The 22,590-nt window shown below is 41.3% G+C and overlaps 1 protein-coding gene across 4 annotated transcripts in view; it reads left to right on the top strand.

Moving 5' to 3' along the window:
• Window positions 1-22,590, top strand: part of ryk (receptor like tyrosine kinase) — a 72,942-nt gene that overhangs the window by 38,468 nt on the left and 11,884 nt on the right. For 2 of the 4 annotated variants that reach the window (XM_079677100.1, XM_079677103.1), the window contains exons 5-12: window positions 960-1,016; window positions 2,541-2,682; window positions 3,351-3,451; window positions 7,346-7,429; window positions 10,846-10,971; window positions 17,206-17,292; window positions 18,007-18,076; window positions 21,736-21,868. In XM_079677100.1, coding sequence (XP_079533226.1) covers window positions 960-1,016; window positions 2,541-2,682; window positions 3,351-3,451; window positions 7,346-7,429; window positions 10,846-10,971; window positions 17,206-17,292; window positions 18,007-18,076; window positions 21,736-21,868 — 800 coding nt within the window. The remainder of the gene's footprint in view (window positions 1-959; window positions 1,017-2,540; window positions 2,683-3,350; window positions 3,452-7,345; window positions 7,430-10,845; window positions 10,972-17,205; window positions 17,293-18,006; window positions 18,077-21,735; window positions 21,869-22,590) is intronic. The other 2 variants (XM_079677101.1, XM_079677102.1) reach the window with 2 other exon arrangements.

Raw genomic sequence — 22,590 nt, 5'->3', positions numbered from 1 at the left:
TATTCTCCGTCAGGACTTCCTGTGACAACACCACGCCGTTATCTTGATTCTGATTGGCCAGAAGACATTATGAAAGATGTTCTATTGAGAAGACAATCACTACGTGACAAAAGTTTTCAAAACCGTTTCTAGTCTTCGGTATTTCCAGACAAGTGGCTACTGAAATCAATCTTACTAATTGCTGTCTGTGCAATATACTCGGCACGAGTTGGCGGACTTTATTTTGCTTACTTTAACATCATTTTTCATGGTGGGGCTAAGCTGGGGCTAAGCCATTTCTTGGTATGGCTGTAGCCTACCCCAGCGTTGCCACTGGTGGGATGTATGGGGCGGGCCATTCTGCACATGCGTAAAATGCGTTAAATATTTTAACGCAATTATTTCAAAAAATTATTTTCCGCCGTTAACGCGATAATTTTGACAGCATTACTTGTAACAGAATGTCAAACACATGATATTTGGATGAAATAAAATACTCAACCAAAAGAGTAGTAGAATTTGAGAATGTACTTTTAGCACTAGATTTGCAGTTTGAGATGTACAGCTTCTTTTGTTCAAATGTGGTTTTGTTTAATTCCATATTTTTTTCCAACTACCTGAAGATAATTCCCCGTGGCAAAAAGGCTTCTAGCCATGTTCGCCTTCTGCGGGTTGTCCTTCTATGAACTATGAGTAAAGAAAACTGGATGTGATCAGAAGTAAAAACTCACCTAATCATCCAATTTCGTGATATGGATTTTCTTCATAGAATCTATTTGGAAACTTCTACAAGCCAAATTTCAACCAAACCAAGGAAATTATTTCCATTTGGTTAAGGTACAAATACATTAACTACCAAAACTCAAAGTATTTAAAGTAGAGCTAGATTTAGCAGAATCCAAGATTTAAAAATAAGGCTGTCATTCAACTGAAGGTAGATTGGATATCATTGTCTTTGCTTTTTCTTCTTCTGTGAACAGGAATAGATTCTGACCCAAAGTTTCCTCTCAGCAATAAAACTCATCCACAGCCTGAATGTAAGTACCTCTTCCTCTGCTCCATGTAGTGTCTATCACTGATAAACAGTGGCTGTCTTAGTACTGAGACGTCTCTCTGTACAGTCAAACTCACCATAACCAAGGTATATGTTTTCAGGCCCCTAAGAGAAAGATTCCTTCTCCTATTGAAGTGCACTCTGTCCCCCCACCCCCTCTTGAGTGGCTGTCGTCTTCCAGTTTGTTTTATTCAGGCCCTTTGTGCGCCCACTGGCCCAGGAACAGAGTGCCATTAGTGGGTTGTCTCCCTTCTGCTTGGGTAGGCCTGTGGAACCTGGGGCCCTGTGGGTCTTTTAGAGAGGTGATGAGAAAGGCTCTCAGACACTGGACCCTGAACGCAGCCTCACTCCCACAGGCCTCCATCAGCCATGAGAGGAGCCCTTGGTGCACTTCCAAGTCTGCAGACAGACGGCAGGCGAAAAACCTTTTGAAATGCGTGTTTTCTGAATGGAGATCGGCTAAGCTAACACAGTATATGCTCCGACCGTCCACACTCACAACAACGGCCTATACCAGGGCTATTCAATTGGCGGCCCGCGGGCCAAATCCGGCCCCGGGGTGATATTTACTGGCCCTTTGAGTATAATGTTAAAAAGTAATCTACTTTCTTTTTTTTATGATTTATTTTTGTTTGTTTTTGGGCCAGAGTGACTTTATTCCAGAGAGGGTGTTACATTGAGAGATAGAGGGAAAGACATTGCCTGAAAACTTCTGCGGGCTCGGGTTTCGAACCCACCTACTAGCTACTGTAGTGACAACTGCCATTTATTGCCTCTCTGCGTGAATGATAATTTCACCTAAATTAAATCAGATGAAATTATGTTGATGGTTAAATTAGCTTCACATGTAGGCCTTCTGAATTCTGAACTTGCCATTTAGATCTATAAAGGCCTTGGAGCTATGTTGTTTGATTTAATTAAACAAAATATATGCACTCCACTATGCTGTTGTAGTATTTACTGTACCTGAAGCTCGTAATATGATTGCTGATATTTCAAGCCATCTTTTTCCCGGCCCCTTGCTTTGGATCATTTTCATCAACCGGCCCACATTCCAAACTAATTGAATAGCCCTGGCCTACACAGACATAAATAAACCAGCGACTGTATTCGCCATGACACAGTCTGTGGTTTGTACTTGTTTAACTTTTGTCTAGTTTCTGAACAGATATGAGGAGCTGTGAGCTCTGAGTGCTAACAGCTAACGGCTGATGTTGTTTTTTTGTGGTTCGCTTTGAAGAGGACGTCACGGCTCCGCCTACACTGCGTTACTATAGTTACTGCCCCAGCTACTAAACTGTAATGGAAACGCAGCATAAAGTGAGCCTGGCCTAACGAGGACTAGTCATACCGAGCGAGGCCCTGTAGTGGAAATGCGCCATTAGAGCTGGAATATACATTTTTCACAATTTTCTGTCATTTATAGATAAAAGGTTTGAATGATAATTAAATGAATTATTTGTTGCATCACCATTCTGATTTATAATTTGTGGCTTGTTGTCATCAGTAGATGGTGTGACCGCCCCCACCACTTCCACCCAGGTGTTCTACATCAGTGTGAGCGTCTGCTGCATTGTGATCTTCCTAGTGGCCATCATCCTGGCCATCCTGCACCTGCACAGCATGAAAAGGGTGGAGATGGAGGACAGGTCTGTTTCTTTTGTTTGTACACGTATTAAACTGCAGCTGATAAGAAGCGGCAGATTTACAGCCTCCTATCTGTTCCCCGCTGAACTTATGTCAGTATTTTCTGCAGAATTCTGCTGTTCAAAGACAAACAAAATTAGATAATCTCCTCAAAAAGAAAGATATCACGTTAAAGCCACACTTAAGTTTCCACGCTGTTCGGTTCCTGTAATCTCCACTCCAGGTGGCTGCAGGCAGCTCTGCAGGTGATCAGCTGTGAATTAGATCAGCACATCCTCCCCCTGTTGCCCCTTATTCATTCTTTGAGGTTAGCCATCGGGACAGTGGGACTGTTTTCTTCTTTGCCATGGAAATCTCTCTAAAGTTAGTTGCTGTAATGTTGTTTTGCCAAAGTGGTCTGATTTGATCACATTGCATGATGGGATCCTTGTGGTATACAAGAATATTCTCTTGTTGTGAACTCTACAGCCTTCTTTTCTGAAATGACTCAGGATTCACAAACTTATATTCATGTTTTGTTGTGATGTTCACTTTGAAATGACTGGATTTGAAACTAGCTTGTTTCTCAGAACATGGGAAGGATTTTCATTTAGTAATGCGTTTACCAGCTACTGTTGAAACACAATCCTGGTGCCTCTGGATAACTTCTCCTCTTCTTCTGTGTGTTCAGTGTGAGTGACAGTGGGAGCTCGCAGGGCCTGTCTCAGCCGTCCACACAGACCACACAGTACCTGAGGGCGGACACCCCCAACAACGCAGCCCCCGTCACCAGTAAGGCATTTTACTCTTTCTTCTAAAGGCAAATAGTAACAAGATGCAGCATCATTCCAAACATGTTTGTGGTAATCAAACTAACATGGAGTACATTCAGTCTGCCATAGTTGTTTTCTTCTCTTCTTACTCTGGCATCCATGTGTGCATGTTTTTCCAAATGCAATAATCTACTGCGATGACCTAAATAGCTTAACTAGCATCATAAGACTGTAATGAAGAGCAGAGTCCCTGCAGTGATGTTCTCTGTCCTTTAGTTGCTAACACCCTTGTGACCTATTACTGTGTGAGTGATGTTCTCAGAGCTAAGTGTCAGGCCAACTGTGGAGCCGTAAGGGAAGCCAAGTAGTCTTCTATTGGAGTTGATGTCAAATTAAAACAGAGTAGGAAGCACAGACGTACAGTAGCAAAGTTAAAGTAAGAGCTAAGTCTAAACATTCATTGTCTCCTACCTCAGAACCAGTGGCGTTTTCTTCTGGAGGCCAAGGGAAGCCAGGCTTCCCCTGTTTTTTCGGACTGTAGTTATCATTTCAATAAATAAAAAAAACACTTCATTTAGTTTCGGTAATTCTTCTGTGCTGTGTGTTGCTGCCATCTCTCCCCCATTCTCATTGAGTATTTTACAAAGAGTGAAACAGCGCTTCTGTAGATGTTATGGTGAAACAGTAGATTGCACTCATGTCATGGTCGAGAGGAGGCCAGCCGAAATTGTCATCCCTTGGTTAAAAGAAAATTGACGGATTGACCAATCAGATGAGGCTACCGTCATGCCCCTGCCAACCTGTGATTAGTCAGGGCCATGCCAAGGGAAGCCACTCGCCCTCTGGCTTCACTCCAATCAAATAGCATCAACTTCGTACTGTCATCACTGCCCAGAGCAAGTAGCAACATTAGCAACAGAGACGAGGAGTGCTGCTGCACTTGCCGTGTATGTTAGAGAGGGAAGGGAAGAGAAGGTGGTGTTTCTGCACATAACTGTTTTTCATACACATAGCTTACTGATACTTTGATGTGAACGTAAAACTGATTTAGTTGGTGAACGAATGCTTATTTTTTATTCATTACCGAATCTGCACTGCGCATTAAGTGGCTGTTTATGCATTTGGGTGGGGGGTTGGCTGCATAAATTAATAACAAAATGCATAAATTAATAAGACGAGAGAGTTTCGGCTGGAGAGTGCGTGCGGACCTGTCGGTTAGATAACAGGCGTGTTATTAGGCGTGTGCAAGTCCTGCATCTGTATGATACAAATTTCTGTCAAATGATATCGGGCGCTGTAATAACTCATCTGGTTACGTTATTACATTGACCCCGCCCCAAAAAAAAGGACATAGATTATTTGCTTCCTCATATTATTATTTTTCCCACGCCACGCTACTGCTCAGGGGCTTCATTTATAAAGGGATATTCTACGCAATGTTTGCGATTTATAAAATACTAACTTGGCGGGAAAATGTGCAGTCCTCCATGCAAATTCTAACCCATGCAAAAATTCTAACCCTAAGCAAAACAACGGGAGAGACGAGAAACTGCGACACCGTTGGCAGAAGGAAGAATGGAGAGAAATATGTGGAAATAATACCATAAATAAAATGTTACCTCTCATTTATCATATATGAAGAATTCATTTTCACAAATTGATTAAGGCCAATCTTAAAATGATTTAACAAATGCCTGTTTGAGACTCCTCAGTGCACACAAAAACATAACTTGGAGAAATACATAAATACGGATATGTTATTTAAAACCACCTGGAATATGTTGTGTTAATGTTATGAAATGTTTTCTCATAAATGATGCGGTAAGCAGGAGGACAGAATTACGCCTAAACTGACGCCGTTTTGCATTTCTATAGGTTGTACGAGCATGGTTTTATATATGTTTAATACATGTTTAATCGTGTTTTATGCCGTTTGCCAAGACTTGACAAGTCGCTTGTAAAACACAGGCGGTATGGAAACTAAGAACACCATATGTGGTAAATTGTACAGCTAATATAACACAACACATTAGTTGTATTTCCTTTAACTGGTGGATTATGGATATATAGTTGCTGATCAACAGCTGGGACACAAACCACCAAATAAAAAAACATAATTCAGATCCATTCGTCATGACTCCACTCCGGAGGGGTTCCCCGATCATTTCTTACAGTTTCTCATCAAGGGGGTGTCTCCTGTCCCCGGTACAAACACACTGCCTGAGGAAAGCTATGTGTATTTCTTTTGTCATTAGACTTTTTCGGACCACTTATTTATTTATTTTGGTGACGATCCGACCTCCATGCTGCTACTCTGGTTCAAACTGCATCCACTAAACAATACGATTTATCTCGACCTTCCCAAAATAACCAAAATCTGACACGATGTGAGATGTCTTTTTTAGCTGTTCTGTCGTCATTTCCTGCGATCTTCTCCATTCAGTCAGTCAAAATGAATGAATGAATGGGCGTTTCTTTGACTATTTATAGGCAAATATGGGTGTTACGTGAAGCCCGCAAAAGCTGCACCGCATTTCGAGTCGATTGTGATTTATAAAGGGAAACCGGCGTATGAAGTGCCGTACGCACTTTCCTCTCCGGTACGCAATGTTCGGTGAATCGGAAAATGTATGGACTTATTTTTCGGATTTCTACTACGTAAGCAACCTTCCCACGTGAATCCTACGCACGGTGTTATACATGAGGCCCCAGAACCGTAGTAGAAAAATTCTCCAGACAGAAAGTGAATCTCACTGTAGCACTCGTTCTCCAGCACAGTTCTTATTAAGTGGTTGGTGGGGGTGATAGGTGGCTTGGCTGGCACCCATTATGATTATTAGTAACTCTGTAATGTATAACTTGAATTAATATGGCTGCACACAAAAGTTCAAAGCTTTATTCAGAACGGTGTCATTCAAACTCTGAAGGAACAGTTGGATGTTGTACAGCTTTTGGTTTCTGTTTGAAGCTAGTATTTCTGCACAGTTGCAGAATAAGATCGGGCTTCACTAACAATATTAGTATTATACTACTTGTAGAGTTAGATTCCAGTATTCCAGTATTCCAGATTCCATGTGTAGGAATGTTTCTGAGATTCAGACGTTCCCAAAGCTGCAGAGCATCCAGAAGTCCAAAAGCATTGATAAAAAGTAGATGTTTATCTTACTACATTCTCTTGTAGACAACAATTTGTTTGTGTTTAGCCTTTCAAAAACATTTTGACTGTGCTTTGCTTTCCCACTTGCACACAAATGGACGCATACACTAACAAGTTATATTTAATAAAGGAAGTTGAATTCATGAAAAAAATACACATTTATTGAATCCATAACTTCCTTCAAATTGACGCAGCGTTCATATGTCCAAGGGGATATTGTCCAGCACATAAAAGGACATCTTATTGTTTGTGTCTTCTTTGTCTATTTTGTAAAATAAATCAGCTATTTGTCTTTGTGTAAGGGACTATTTCTTGGGAGCATAAAGGCAACTGCTACCAGACTGAATGTTTTTATTAGCCATCCTTCAAACACCCTACAAATGAATTTAGATCTACTAATCTTAATACTGGTAAGGTATAATAACAATAATAATAATAAATGTTATTTGGAGGTGCCTTTCATAACACCAAAGGTCACCTTACATTTCATAAGATATTCAAAACAAAAAGTAAAAAACTGTAGGACCAGACAAAAAACATAAGCAAGGTGAACATAAAAGAGGGAGGGGGGGGGGGGGGGGGGGGTGGGGTGGGTGTGTGTGTGTGTGTGTGTGTGTGTGTGTGTGTGTGTGTGTGTAATCTGAAGTTGTACTACAGTAAACATCCATACATTCACTCGGGTCATGTTGTGATTTGAGTGAGCTGTCCATTAAATCACCTCTTTCTCACTCTCTCCCCCCCCCATCCTGTCATCAGACAATCACCCTGGTTCTGCACCCATTCTCCAGCTTGCTGCCTCCTCCTTCCAAAACCCCGGTGCCCCCCCTCATGAAACCAAAAGTAAGTTCCCGTGAAGCTGCAGAGACGACTTAAGACTCTAACCATGATGTCGTCATGTGCACATAAAAACATTATGAACACTTTAACCATGTTTTGTTCATAGTTTTCTGAACTTCACACTGTTTGATTTAATACTGTACCTCTGACCCCCCACTCATCTCACCTGCTTCCTACTAACATTCATAGTGCCCCATGCATGGAATAATATTCTACTAATCAATAAATCAGTCCCCGGAATTATTGTGTGGAACAGTTCATTGTTTCAGTCATTTCTTAAGGTTCAGCCTTATTTTATATCAGAGATCTGTTTAAATCTCCACGACGGATTTTGGATCTCACTTCCCAGTGAGTCCAAGCTTTCCTGTATGTTTCATTGAGTATTGCTACACACACACACACACACACACATCTTGTTATACTGCCAATGCTTTCATCAGGGGGCCTTGAGGCAGGGACAGTGAAATGTTATGGTACACTCTCTGGGCGACTGGACAGAATTCAAGATTCACGGCTTTATTGTCATGTGCACACTAGCTACAGTGTAGATATGGCAATGAATAATGTAAGTCACAGGCTCCTCCAACAGTGCAACATGAATATATATAGGACATAAAACAGATAACATAGTGCAAGAGAATGTTTTGAGATGTGCAAAAATGTAAATACAAATAAAATAGAAATAGTGCAAGAAAAGTCTATATACAAGTAAATGGAATATTTCATTTCATTTTCATCTTTATTTCGAACAGATTTAAAAAAAACAAAAAACAAATACAAAATAATAAATGTGAAAAACAGAATACCGTATTGTTAGAATACAGTATTTATCAATATTCATAATAATATTTATATATTCAACAAAAAAATATTCATAATAATAATAATAATAAGTGTCCGAAAGGGAGCAGGAGGAAGCAAATGCTTATTAATTCCCACCCCTTACTTACTGCTAATCAATGATTATCAATATGATATATTAGATCAATAATTGGCTAGATGCAAACAGATTAATGTTTATGGATGTTCTTAGTTCAGGTGTTTAATAGTCTTATTGCCTGTGGGATGAAACTGTCCCTGAGTCTGGTGGTTTTAGTGGTTTTATGCTGCGGTACCGCCTGCCAGACGGCAGCAGACAGAACAGTTTGTGGCTGGGGTGATGGGGGTCTTTGATAATCCTGAGGACTTTGTTCCTGAGCTGCTGGGAGTAGAGTTCACCTGTAGAAGGTCAGGATGCTCTCTATGGAGCACCTGTAGAGGGTCAGGATGCTCTCTATGGTGCACCTGTAGAAGGTCAGGATCTTCTCTATGGTGCACCTGTAGAAGGTCAGGATGCTCTCTATGGTGCACCTGTAGAAGGTCAGGATCCTCTCTATGGTGCACCTGTAGAAGGTCAGGATCCTCTCTATGGTGCACCTGTAGAAGGTCAGGATCCTCTCTATGGAGCACCTGTAGAAGGTCAGGATCCTCTCTATGCAGCACCTGTAGAAGGTCAGGATCCTCTCTATGGTGCACCTGTAGAAGGTCAGGATCCTCTCTATGGTGCACCTGTAGAAGGTCAGGATGCTCTCTATGGTGCACCTGTAGAAGGTCAGGATCCTCTCTATGGTGCACCTATAGAAGGTCAGGATCCTCTCTATGGTGCACCTGTAGAAGGTCAGGATCCTCTCTATGGTGCACCTATAGAAGGTCAGGGTCCTCTCTATGCAGCACCTGTAGAAGGTCAGGATGCTCTCTATGGTGCACCTGAAGAAGGTCAGGATGCTCTCTATGGTGCACCTGTAGAAGGTCAGGATGCTCTCTATGGAGCAACTGTAGAAGGTCAGGATCCTCTCTATGGTGCACCTATAGAAGGTCAGGATCCTCTCTATGGAGCACCTGTAGAAGGTCAGGATCCTCTCTATGGAGCACCTGTAGAAGGTCAGGGTCCTCTCTATGGTGCACCTGTAGAAGGTCAGGGTCCTCTCTATGGTGCACCTGTAGAAGGTCAGGATGCTCTCTATGGAGCACCTGTAGAAGGTCAGGATCCTCTCTATGGTGCACCTGTAGAAGGTCAGGATGCTCTCTATGGTGCACCTGTAGAAGGTCAGGATGCTCTCTATGGAGCACCTGTAGAAGGTCAGGATCCTCTCTATGGAGCACCTGTAGAAGGTCAGGATGCTCTCTATGGAGCACCTTTTCGACCTCCTCTCTGTACGCCGTATCGTCATAGTTTTAACGTTTCTTGTAGCTTTTAAACATCAATGCGCAACTTCGCTAGCCTTACAAGAATACTAGTATTACCATGTATACAGGGAAGATACTGTATATAAACCATTTTCTATGTGCTCATGTAAACCCTGTAACAACAATGTGATCATAGCTGGGATAGGCAGCCAGAAAGGCTAACACGCTAACTGTGGGATTCATAAGGACGGTGTCCTTGTCTATTAGTATAAAATGGCTTTCAGTTTATATATATTTTTTTGTTTTAGCTTAACTGCATAAAGGACATACTATAAAGTGCAGTTATGTAGTACGGATTAGGCAGTGTTCAGATTTTATTTAATTTGTTTTGGTTCCGTGTATATAACCAGCCTCTATCACAATAACTCTATAGTCCCCCATATATGCAGGTATTAGTTTTCATAGTGTTTGTAATTGTACTTATTGCTCTATGCAGTATCTTACAGGTTTGTAATTACTGTATTTATCATTTATTGTAAACAAACAATAGTTCACATCTAAACAGCAGGGGGCAGCATTGACCTGTGGTGTGTTACTATACAGTTTGCCCCATACAGCAGGTTTCAACTTTTAATCAACGTATAATGTATGTTGCAATGTCTGCCTCTTTGAACCCAGATGAGGTCTGGATTTAGATGCTTCTATATCAAGCATAAAACGTGTTGTTTGTCGCTCGAGAGTTTTCTATCTTCTCTTGTTTGTATCTACAGTCTGTCCAGTAGCTGTTCACAATTCAGCCTAGCTGAGTCTGATCCAACCACAGACTTGTTTGATACTCATTCACTTTTTTTCCGTATGTGTGCAGATAAACGTTGTGTTTGTGTGTTTCTTACAGCCTATACCTCACTTTACCTCAGTAAGCCAGCAGCTACTGACGGAGTACACAGGGAGGTTATTTAATGGAGGTGCTGTAATAAAGGACTTTGCATGAAGTTGCTTTGATGCAACATGTGCGGGGTACATGTCCTGCTGGCTCTGTTTCTTGTAATTAGTTGAGTTCAAAGAATTTAAACTGGGGATTATGGTTGTTTAAGAAGAAATGTTTCTTGTAGTATGAAATGTGTCAACAGGTGTGTGAAGCAGACGTTCCCCAGGTTGTGTTGCAGTGTTAATCCAGGTTAAAAAACCTGTCAATCCATTTTAAATGGCTTTGTTTACATTTGGGTCATGTCTGTGTTTTTCCCTCTGCACAGGTTACCCATCGCTCCGCATTGAGAAGAATGACCTGAGGAGTGTTACTCTGATGGAGGCCAAAGCTAAAGTGAAAGACATCGCCATCTCAAGGGAGAGAGTCACATTACAAGACGTGTTGCATGAAGGTATTTGTCTCTCTTGTTCCCATTTCCTCTGTCTTTCTTTCCACTAAAAAGCTCCCACTTACAGTTGCAAGAAAAAGTATGTGAACCCTTTGGAATTACCTGGATTTCTGCATAAATTGGTCATAAAATGTGTTCTGATCTGCACGTTTGAAGTTTGCAAAAGAGCACCTGGATGTTCCACAGCACTACTGGCAAAATATTCTGTGGACAGATGAAACCAAAGTTGAGTTGTTTGGAAGGAACACACAATGCTATGTGTGGAGGAAAAAAAGGCACAGCACACCAACATCAAAACCTCATCCCAACTGTGAAGTATGGTGGAGGGAGCATCATGGTTTGGGGCTGCTTTGCTGCCTCAGGGCCTGGACAGATTGCCATCATCGACGGAAAAATGAATTCTCAAGTTTATCAAGACATTTTGCTGGAGAACTTAAGGCCATCTGTCCACCAATTGAAGCTCAACAGAAGATGGGTGATGCAACAGGACAACGACCCAAAGCACAGAAGTAAATCAACAACAGAATGGCTTCAACAGAAGAAAATACGCCTTCTGGAATGGCCCAGTCAGAGTCCTGACCTCAACCCAATTGAGATGCTGTGGCATGACCTCAAGAGAGCGGTTCACACCAGACATCCCAAGAATATTGCTGAACTGAAACAGTTTTGTAAAGAGGAATGGTCCAAAATTCCTCCTGACCGTTGTGCAGGTCTGATATGCAACTATAGGAAACGTTTGGTTGAGGTTATTGCTGCCAAAGGAGGGTCAACCAGTTATTAAATCCAAGGGTTCACATACTTTTTCCACCCTGCACTGTGAATGTTTACATGGTGTGTTCAATAAAAACATAAAAACATATTGTTTGTGTGGTTTTAGCTTAAGCAGACTGTGTTTGTCTATTGTTGTGACTTAGATGAAGATCAGAACACATTTTATGACCAATTTATGCAGAAATCCAGGTAGTTCCAAAGGGTTCACATACTTTATCTTGCAACTGTATGTATTCTTCAGAAGGAACAGTTTCTCTAGAAATCACTGAAAAGGGGAACACAATTTGTCTATGAAGAGATGCTTCTCACATATTGTGTCGTGGGCGGAGTTGTGGTTTGGAGACAACATTTGTGGAGAGGTTTTTGATGGGAGTGGCTGTAACAATATTTCTTATTTATCTTATGATGCATTAAAAAAAACGTTTGAGTAAAATAGAAACAAAAGACATATGCCATTGGATTGTGCAGTGGTTTTTCCCAATGCAAAAAATGCAATAATTATTATAAAACAATTCCTCAAAAACACAAAGAACAAAACAGATGCGGAGTAATGAGGCCAGCATTAGAACAGTGTTGGCTGAAATCAATTATATTAATGCTGCAAGAGAAGGAATTTGAAGCATCATTTTTTAACTTGCCATGCTTCTTCTTTCCTGGAATAATTAAATGTATAATAAACAGGGAAATGTATTTATAGAATGTGTGTATATGAATATAACCTACACCACATGTCATTTTGTATGTTAGTATTAGTATAAGAAAGAACGCTTTAAATCTAAAGTATGGCAGGGGAGAACATTTGTATTTATATTAGGGCTGTAAAGTTAACGCGTTAACGCAAACAAAATAATTAAAGCCACTAATTATTTTAACGCGATTAACGCATGTGCATTTTTTGTCCTCGGCCGCCCCGTAGTTTCAGAGCGCATCGAGTTTAAAATACCATTTATACAATCCAAGCACACTGCTGATGCCGACAGCCCCGCTCCTGCCGCCCGCTTGCAACAGACCACACTTGAAAGTGTGCGGAGGAGATGCCTGGACACGTCTACGAGCAGCAAACCTTCAACAAAGATCGCTAAATGGGTGGCGACAGCTTGCAGGCCAATTCACATTGTGGAGGACGAGGGGCTGCGTGATATAATTCGGGTCGCATCCAACGACTGCACTTATGAATTGCCTTCCAGAGCCACAACTGTGTCGAAAATACACAACTTGTATGAAGTCCAAACAGCGAAAGTAGAGGAGGATTTAAGAAAGACTCACCGGAGACTATTGGACTTCACTCAGTAAGGAGAGTTACCTCGGGGTCACAGCGCATTATTTTGACCCACAGTGGGAACTTCAGTCTCATGCTTTGACAGTTATGAAAACAGAGGAGCGGCATTTCGCCCACAACTGCGCCGACACACACACACACACACACACACACACACACACACACACACACACACACACACACACACACACACACACACACACACACACACAGTAATATTGTATTGTATGAGAGAGGTTCCAGGTTGAATTGAGGCGAATATTTGTAATGTTCAGAGGTTGTTGTGTTTAACATTCATGAGAATATTTGTCATTGATCAAATGATAATAAACAAACATTTGCATAAAGCATATTTGTCCACTCACATGTTGATAAGAGAATTACAAACTTGAAAAATATACCTCTAAGGTACATTTAGAACAGATACAAAATGTGCGATTAATCGCGATTAACTATGGACAATCGTGTGATTAAATATTTTAGTCGACTGTCAGCCCTAATTTATATATATATCTTGAGATTATATATGTTTAATATTAAAAGAATGTCAACTTTTCTAAACAATAGCACAGCGTCTTCCTTAAAACCAGTTAAACCCCACGGCCCCGCGGACGGGGGAAAAACGCAACATCTGTAAGAAACAGCTTCTGAGGGCTTCTTAACATTTAACAAACTATGAATGTGTCATATCCACTTCACGGGAAGAAACTCAGCTTTCAGACAATATTAACAATTTTTAGCAAAACAAAACATAAGGGTAATAACAAAGGCTCTGAATTAGCCCGGAATGGAAAAATGCTAACACACTTAGCACAGAACTCAAGTTAAAATACCCTTATTACTTATCGTATCTGCACAAACAAGATATCGATTAGCAAGCTGAGATTCCACAGAGTCTAAGTATCATCACTGAGCGTTCAGAACTCGCGGCGAAACGACAACAAACAACAACAAATATTAGCTTTAAGGAGCCAAAATGGCTAAAAATTTCTTAACTTTATGGTTTTCTGATCAAAAGTGGTCTTCAATGGCATTAAAACGATAAAAACGCTGCTGAAGTTTAATCCATAGGTTAATCCAATGTGTCTGTGTCGCTTTGAAATGATTACTGATAATCCATCTTCATATTTATGTCAATAACGGAGATTTCATATTAGCTGCTACGAGAGTGTATGACAGCTTCCGGTTCCGGGGCATTCTGGCTACGCATCACTCATTCTCCAATGGATAATGTTTAGATGGATTTTAGGAACTTCCCTTCGATTCTATTGGCTCTAACGGTTAAAAAGAGATGTCAATCATCAACATCGACCTAGGTGGGCCAGAGATATGGAAAATGCACCCAAATGACCCCAGAAGTGGGGTTTTTCTTCCAATTCTCTCTTAAAAATTATTATATGTTATAGTTTGGATTCTTAAAGCTTTTAGTCTACTATCCCATCATCCAAGGGTGGTTTTCACTATAAGTAATTTGCTTTCAAATGAAAAAATTCTATATTGATTCTGACTCTTCTACATCCAACTCACAGGTTTATCGTTCCTTTGAGAAAAAAGATGATAATCTTCCCCTTTTTAGAAGTGAAGTTATGGTCATTTCTTCTGGGAATGTCATTTTCGAGCCTGAGACCTGGAAAACTGGCTTCCAGCGCAAAACCCAATATTTATTCACAATAATGAAAGCTTCCAAACCAAAGAGAGGATTAGCCATGGGCTTGCAACTAGCTTATTAACATATACACAAAGTATATAGGGTAGCTATTCTCATCAAATTAATAAGTGAACTGATGTGCTGGCTTTAACACTCATTATCACAACTACGTTATGAAGGAAAAAGTGTTTAAATAGGAGGGGAGGGGAGAGCTATTAAACTCTTACATGGTCATATATTCTCAGATAATGTTTTAAGTCGGGTTGTAATCTTGCTCAGTGCAAGATTTCCCCTTCAGCTTGGTTAATACCTGCATCTTAACTTTCACAAGAGCCTTCCAATCTTTAAGATTGTATAAGGTGCACAGCTTCCACTTGCAGCAGAGCTGAGAGCTGTAAACATCCAGGCTGCCAGAGGCAGTTTGGAAACGGGTGCTAGAGTATTACAAAATGTTTAATGGTGTTTGTTTGATAAGTCTCCTTGTGTGGAATCTTTGTGCTACCCTTTTGTAGAGAAACATTTTATTTTCAGTAGCCTAATGAATTAGAACTTACAAGAAGGTATATTTATGTTCCTATTGATGAATATTGCCTGTTAACCTGTGTGCTTAGGACAAAGGAGACGTGGCTGATGGCATGAAGGCTGCATTTAGTTCATGCCTCATCAGATCAGTGTCAGTGGAACCTTGCTATGAACCTGAAGTAGTAGAAGTTTGTTCTTGCTGAGACTTATTACATATTGACAGAAAGCCTTAGACGGTGAGGTTTATAAATCTCTCTCCCTGGCTGTGTCCCAAAGATAAACATCACTGTTTGGGCTTCAGTTTTGGCTCGATCAATCTTCATGGAGCTGGACAAGACTGTACTCACTTTCTGGAGATTTGCCTACACTGGGGTTTAATGTTGCTGTGTGTGAATGATGTAATAGTTACCCAAGGGTGACTCCAATGTAATGGGAGCAAAAAGTGTGGATGTCTTGGTTTTAAATGGCACTTAAAGGCCCTCTTTCATTCTAATTTTCATTTCATTTATAAAAATACTATTCTTTGTTAAAAAAAAACCTGTGCTTGTTGGCTGTTCAAAAACAGAGGTTTCCCTTTCCTGTAGTGTGCATGTAAATGGTCTGCAGAGGATCAAATCCCTGTGTTCCCTCCAGAGGGAGTTTCCGGTTGTGGTTTCAGACGGAAGGTGAAAAGAGGTGCTTGGAAACATGTACCAGTAGAGCCAGTACATATTAATGTAAACCTGAGGCCCTAACTACTGGATGGACCTTCATGTTCCCCTCAGGCCGAAGTGTCATAACTGTGGTGATCCCCTGACTTTTCATTACAGCAACGAGTAAAAGGTATAATACAAAAATACTTAAGTTTATTACCAAATACCTGGTAAACAGCCTGAGCTGTCCTTCTCACTCAGTTACACTCTGCTTGCTTAAGAGTTTGAGTCATCCATCAACACAATTAGTCATTTGATTTGATCTCACTGTGGTTCTACGTCTGGTTGATCAGCAGCTCTTTAGGTTAGGTTCTATGTGAGTTTATTAGTCCTTCTATTTGCTCTCTTAACCTTTGTATGGGCGAGGTTATCAAATGTGTTTTTAAATGGACAGCTGTTCAATGCGTACTTTACCCTGTAGGGCGCATGGTGATACTGACTTGTGCAACAGCTGGAAACGTTCTTTTTGATATCGTTTTTTTTAGTGTTTTTAGTTAGTGTTTGTTGCATTATTTGTGTTTTATCAAACATTGTAAGGTCCTGTTCATCCATCCTGATATAGATATTATTGCAAAGTAGCCATAACTATATACATTTCCCTGTAAACACATCAATATCTAAACTTGCGTATATATGTGACTCCCTGATGTATATGGATGTCTTACCAGTGCAGTCCACTTACATCTAATCCTTCAAAACAATGGCATACATAATAAGTGTATACAAACACGAGAAATAACAAAAAAACAGAAAACAAAGACAATCCAGCCCCTGTCTGCGAGGCTGTTGAACTCTGCTTGTGTTTTTCGGAGGCAGCAGGTCCAGACAGGCTTTACTGAGAAGCTGGTGGAGGGAGGGAGGCGGTTACACACTAACCCTGTTGTTGTGCTCCGTCTCTCCTCCTGTTGAAACACCAGGCACAGATAGCCTCAGGGCTCCGATTTTTTGGGAAGTTTATGTTGATGGTTTATGTTCTTAAATGGCATTTTACCTCAGTAAAGTCCTGGAGCAACGGGGTGACAGTTTAGACAAAGGAGATGATGAACGCGCTCACTTGGCCTTTCCACGTAGTGTGTATTTCTGAATCCTTCTTAGTGATGAAAGGTCCTCTCAGCTCACTGAATCCCTCTTGTTTTGGCTCAGTGAGACAAAAGCCAAAGCTGTGCGATCCCTTTTATGAGACAAAGCATTTGAACCAGTCCACAGATCAGTCATGCGTGGCGACCTGTTAGTGAGGTGACATTTAGGTTTTTGGATGTGGTGCCTCCTTCTGTGTCTCTTCTGCCCTTTTCCCTTAAATAAAACCTGTGTTTCTTCTTTGACAGGCACGTTTGGCCGCATCTTCCACGGCGTGCTGCTGGATGAAAAGGACTCCAGTAAAGAAAAACAGGTCTTTGTAAAGACAGTGAAAGGTATGCACACATTTGGCAAAATATGGGAACATATCACCAAGTACGTTGTTAGTTCCCTGGTTTAAGTTGCTATTCACTGTGTGAGTGTGTTGTTTTGAAAAGTGATTGCTGAAATGCCCAGACACGAATGTATTGCTGAAGATCTGAGACTAATGACATCGCTGCTTAGCTCTCGAGTAAACAGTAACACAGGTTTCAAAGTTAATGAATGATATCTCTCGCTCATGCTGCAGCGTTTGCCAGTGAAAGATCCTTTATGTGGGACGCTTAGGTTCTTGTCAGCGGCATGTGTCAGATTTCTCTGCCAGTTGCCTTCTGACCTCTCCATTCTCTCATGTTTACTCAGGGAGGGGTGGATACCAGTCAGGGAACAATATCCTCATGCCAGTCTTGGCTTTGTTAAAGTCTTTACTTCCTCCTTATGCGCCTTTAGGGAAAAGAACAATACTGCTTCCATAAGTACCAGGCGGTGGCAAAGCTGCATACACAGATTAAAATGTGTCCGGCAGTGAGTTTGGCACAAGTCTGTGTTTCTCTGAAGTTTCCCACTACAAATGACTGTTGGCAGGGGAATGTGTGCAGGGAAACAAATACCAATTCACACACTACGTGGGGTCCAAGAGTTCAGACAGTTCTACGAACTTTTTACTGCATAGGTCACTCCAGTTCTGCTCCAGTTTTTAATCTGATTTTGTTTCTGATCAAATTGTTTAGATCATGCATCTGAAGTGCAGGTGACCATGATGTTGACTGAAAGTTGCAAGCTTCGTGGACTTCATCACAGGTGAGTGGAACTAATTCCTATCTTTAAATAACTTTTTGTTAAATTTGACTTAATTTAATTAAAAACATTTAAATATCAAAGGTTTTAACAATATAATTAAATGTGAAAGACAATGAAAAATAAGTAAAACATAACCCCCAATGTGTTGTTTCTGTTAGAGCCTCACTTTATCCACACAGTGGGCACACTTCTGCTCCAGCTTCAGATCCAGGGTGTCCGCGGGGTCTTAAAAAGTATTAAAAGTTGATAAATCAATTTAGCTAAAATGAAGGCTATTAAAAAGTATTAAACAGCATTTTCCAAGGTATTAAGAAGGGCCACAGCAACGACAACATGAAACACCCTTTCATTGACTGAAACGACATGTCGGGAAACCCCCTCGAGGCGGCCCAATGCATAGCGCGCCATAAAATGCTGCTTCTTATTTTAAGTTTCGTTGCCTTGGTCCGCTCTGGGGGGGGGGGGAGGAAGAGTGTGTTGGGGCGCCCCCACAGACTCTAGAATCCCCACTGTCGATGGGGATCAAAGCTGTCCGGTCCCACATGCTAAGTGCTAGCCAGAAAGCCGCGGCGTTTAAGTCCCGACTCTCCCGATGGCCAATCCGTGCCTCCCCTGACTGCACGTCGCTGACACACACCGCTGCAGACTCTCTGCACGGAGGAGCCACGGAGCAGCAGAGGAGCAAGCAGCGGAGTCCGGGCGATGCTGCTCCTCCAAGAAAGAGACACATGTTCACTAAGCCAAAAAAACTATATCCGGTCACAGAGATCTGCTATTTTAAAGTAAAGTCAACACATATCGACCCTAAATATAGTCTATATTAAGAACGAGAAAAGTCTTAACATATATATCGTTTTTTGTAAACATATGACAAATGTGTGAGGGTGATGACGTCAGAGCATCGTCCTATGTGCCAGGGCTTAGCCCCGGACAGCCCCAGTCCAATTTAACCCCTGGGTATTTTTGAGGGAGCTCCTATATGGCATTACCCCGCTGAAGCTCACCAAAGTTTAATATATTTCATAGTTCAAAGTTTTGTCAATTGTTTTGTTTATTGGTCAAATAGTGGTTTCTAATGGTTTCTGAGGAGTTTTACTGGAATGAAAGAGCACAAAGTGTGTCTAAAGAAGCAACAAAGCAGCATACTGCATTAAACCTGACTTTGACAGAGAGGTTGAAGTTCATGTGGAGAGGAGGCTTCAGTAGTCTGTCTGCACTCTTGGGAACAATGCCTAAATCAATGCATTGGGTTAGTCACACAATTCATTCTCTTGTGCTTTGTTCTATCTGAATAGAAAAAGGAGTCATCACAAACTGTTTAGTTTTGCTATCTTACTATCAATACTGTATATAGTAAATGTGAGGTAAAGTGTGTCGCCAATGTAACCGGTTAGAACTCGAAGTTGCGATGAGGTCTTAAAATGTATGGAGAGGGTCTTGAAAAAGGTCTTAAAAGGTATTCAATTTGACTTCAGGATTCCTGCATATACCCTGAGATCTGACAGCTGCAGTATGAATGCATTTCATTGAGTTAAAAACTATTTAAAAAACGTGCAGAACTTCACCAAAAAAACAAAGAAGTGTTAAATCTAAGAATTTAGATCCTGACATACTGGGTGTGGAACTATTATGCAGATGCCTCATTACAAATGACACCAAACTTTTTTAGTGATTAGTCAGAAAGTCTCTTTTTGAGTTGCGACAAAGGTCAAGAGCTAGGTAAGGTTTGTTTTAAGATAATCGAAAGCAAGACATGTTTTTTGCTACTGAAGCAGCTGTTGACTTCACACTTGCAACTCTTAACGGCTCGTTCAGAAGAGTGAGGAGTCAGTGAAGGTTTAAACAGTTCCTAATATAGGTTTTAATTGTTGTATTGTGTCCGGGTAACTACGGTAGGTCCTTCAGCATACCTTCATGAATGAGCACACAGACATTAGCAGTAGGGCCTGGCTAATTTTGTGGCATCTGCAGGCAGTGGCAAGTACTTCCGGCATCTGCCACAGAGGCCACTACTCCGTGGCATCTGTGGCAAGTACTTCTGGCATATGCCACAGATGCCACTACTCCGTGGTATCTGTGGCAAGTACTTCCGGCATATGCCACCAATGCCACAACTTGCCGAGGCATCTGCCGCTGCTCAATGGGAGTTGCCACAAGATGCCAGAGTAAGAGAAAGTTTACGGTAACTGCCACTCGCCTTCCGTGTCAAATGCTGCTATTTAAACCCGTATTTATCGTGTAAAATGTCGCTGTTTAGGCTTGACTTTATCGAACTGATCTGTACACAGGACTGATGTGCGATCTCTATTTTTCAAAAGGATTATACATTATCATTTATATTCAATTTTACTTGGTGCATGGTTTGCTAAAATAAACAAACGTGCTATATTTATGATGAAATATTGGCGAGTGAGGGTTGCAACACCCTTGGCAATTGTCGCTTCTTGAGGGGAGTTTCCACTGCTTGCTACGATAAACCAGGTGTATTATGACTAGTAAAGACGAATAATTAACAAATAAATATCTGTATTGAAACAGCAACGTGTACACTGGTGTTATTAGACTTGGCTGCAGACTTAGGGCAGCTGTAACTGATTGCAGTTGCCACTGCTAGTGAGATGCTAAGGTTTACTTTATAAATTAGGCACAAGACAGTTATATTTGCCCCATGCCTTCAGCAGCAGCAGGCCATTCACTTTGATTTTATCCCATTATGAAATGTCATCATTTCGACAATATAGAAATGCTACATAAACGTTATCTTGCACGTTTTATCGAACCATCTCCGTTTCTAACTTTCAATATATTTAAAAAGAGATCTCTCTCTCATCTGCGTGCGGGGGCGGGGCCTCACAGACATGCTGCTGTGCTGTGCACACAGTTCTGCTGGTAATCAATATTACATTTTGTGAGGAAACTTTTCCACCAATAATTCCAATAAGTATTCCAAAATGTATTCACTTCAGGTTTACGAAAGTAACTGTGATCAGATTAGTTGTTTTTCAAATGTAACGCGAGCTGAATACAGTTAGGCTACTCGGTTTTTGTATTCTGATTACGTAACGCCGTTACAACCCAACCCTGTGTACAGATCATCAGTCCTGTGTACAGATCAGTTCGATAAAGTCATGCCTAAACAGCGACATTTTACACGATAAATACGGGTTTAAATAGCAGCATTTGCCACGGAAGGCGAGTGGCAGCTACAGTAAACCTTCTCTTACTCTGGCATCTTGTGGCAACTCCCGTTGAGCAGTGGCAGATGCCTCGGCAAGTTGTGGCATCGGTGGCATATGCCGGAAGTACTTGCCACAGATACCACAGAGTAGCGGCCTCTGTGGCAGTTGCCGGAAGTACTTGACACTGCCTGCAGATGCCACGAAATGCGCTTGCTGTCTCTCGACATTAGGCTGATGGTCCTGGAGTTTGAGAAAGAGCAGCGGACAGACAGAGAGACGGCCTTTTGGCCCGCTCTTCCTCTTTCTTCTTGTCAATGTCAAAAAGTTGACACTTCCTCACACTGCCTCTTCCACAGTTTGGCAATGGTTTGGATGACCCCCCCACCTCTCGCTTACATGTACTTCTATCTTCAAAGAATCCCATTTACCTGCACCACTTTCTGCACATTTCCATTACACATTGGTTCTCTCCACCCTCAGAAACCTGCTGCCAATAAGCCAGGTGTGCACGGAGGAGGGAGAGAAGCCCATGGTGCTGCTGCCCTTCATGGCCTGGGGGAATCTCAAGCTGTTCCTGCGCCAGTGCAAGCTAGCTGAGGCTAACAACCCACAGGTGAGGCTTTAACATTTAGTGAATCAAAAAACATTTTTAAACCATTAAGATAAATGGCTCAATGTAAGCCATGTATGGAGGTAGTTATGGAGCTATTCAAATAAATCCCCCAAATTGGAAGAAAACTCTATATCCAAGAGTGGAGCCTGAAACAACACAAAGTAACACGTAAGTACTGTTTACTCTGTTAATAAAAGGACTGTTGATATAGTCATGAAGCCTGTGCTTAAGGCGAAGATTTTAATACGTTATGTAAAGACAATCAGGCTTTTGTACAGTTAACCCCGGGGAGTCTTTGATGCACTTGGCAAAGCCACAGCACAGATCCAACCAATCAATCAGCTGCAGAATACAGATGGAGCGAACACTTGCAATCACAAGATGAAGCTTGTCACCCATTTGCATTAATCAGAACCGCTTTGTAAAGTTTCAGGTAACACATCAGCACCTTGGTACTCTGCAATCTCATTAAGTCCTTTTGGCAGTTGTAGGAGACAAAGACATAGTCATTAAGTTTTGCAATAAATGTGAAGCTATAAATCAGAAATGCATCAGTAGAGAGGATATATAGCCCGGTAAAAGCACTGAGGGAACACAATACAACAGTGTGGCATTCACTTTGAGAGTGAACATCTGCTTTGGAAGGTGGAACAGTGAGAAAAAACTGAGTTAACCTTTTCCACAGTTGTGCTTGTTCCACTGACTACCCAGCTGTTAGAGCT

Source organism: Notothenia rossii (genome assembly GCF_949606895.1).
Source record: "Notothenia rossii genome assembly, chromosome: 1".
In the NCBI taxonomy this organism is placed as follows: Eukaryota; Metazoa; Chordata; class Actinopteri; order Perciformes; family Nototheniidae; genus Notothenia; species Notothenia rossii.
This window is presented reverse-complemented; position numbering and strand designations above follow the sequence as displayed.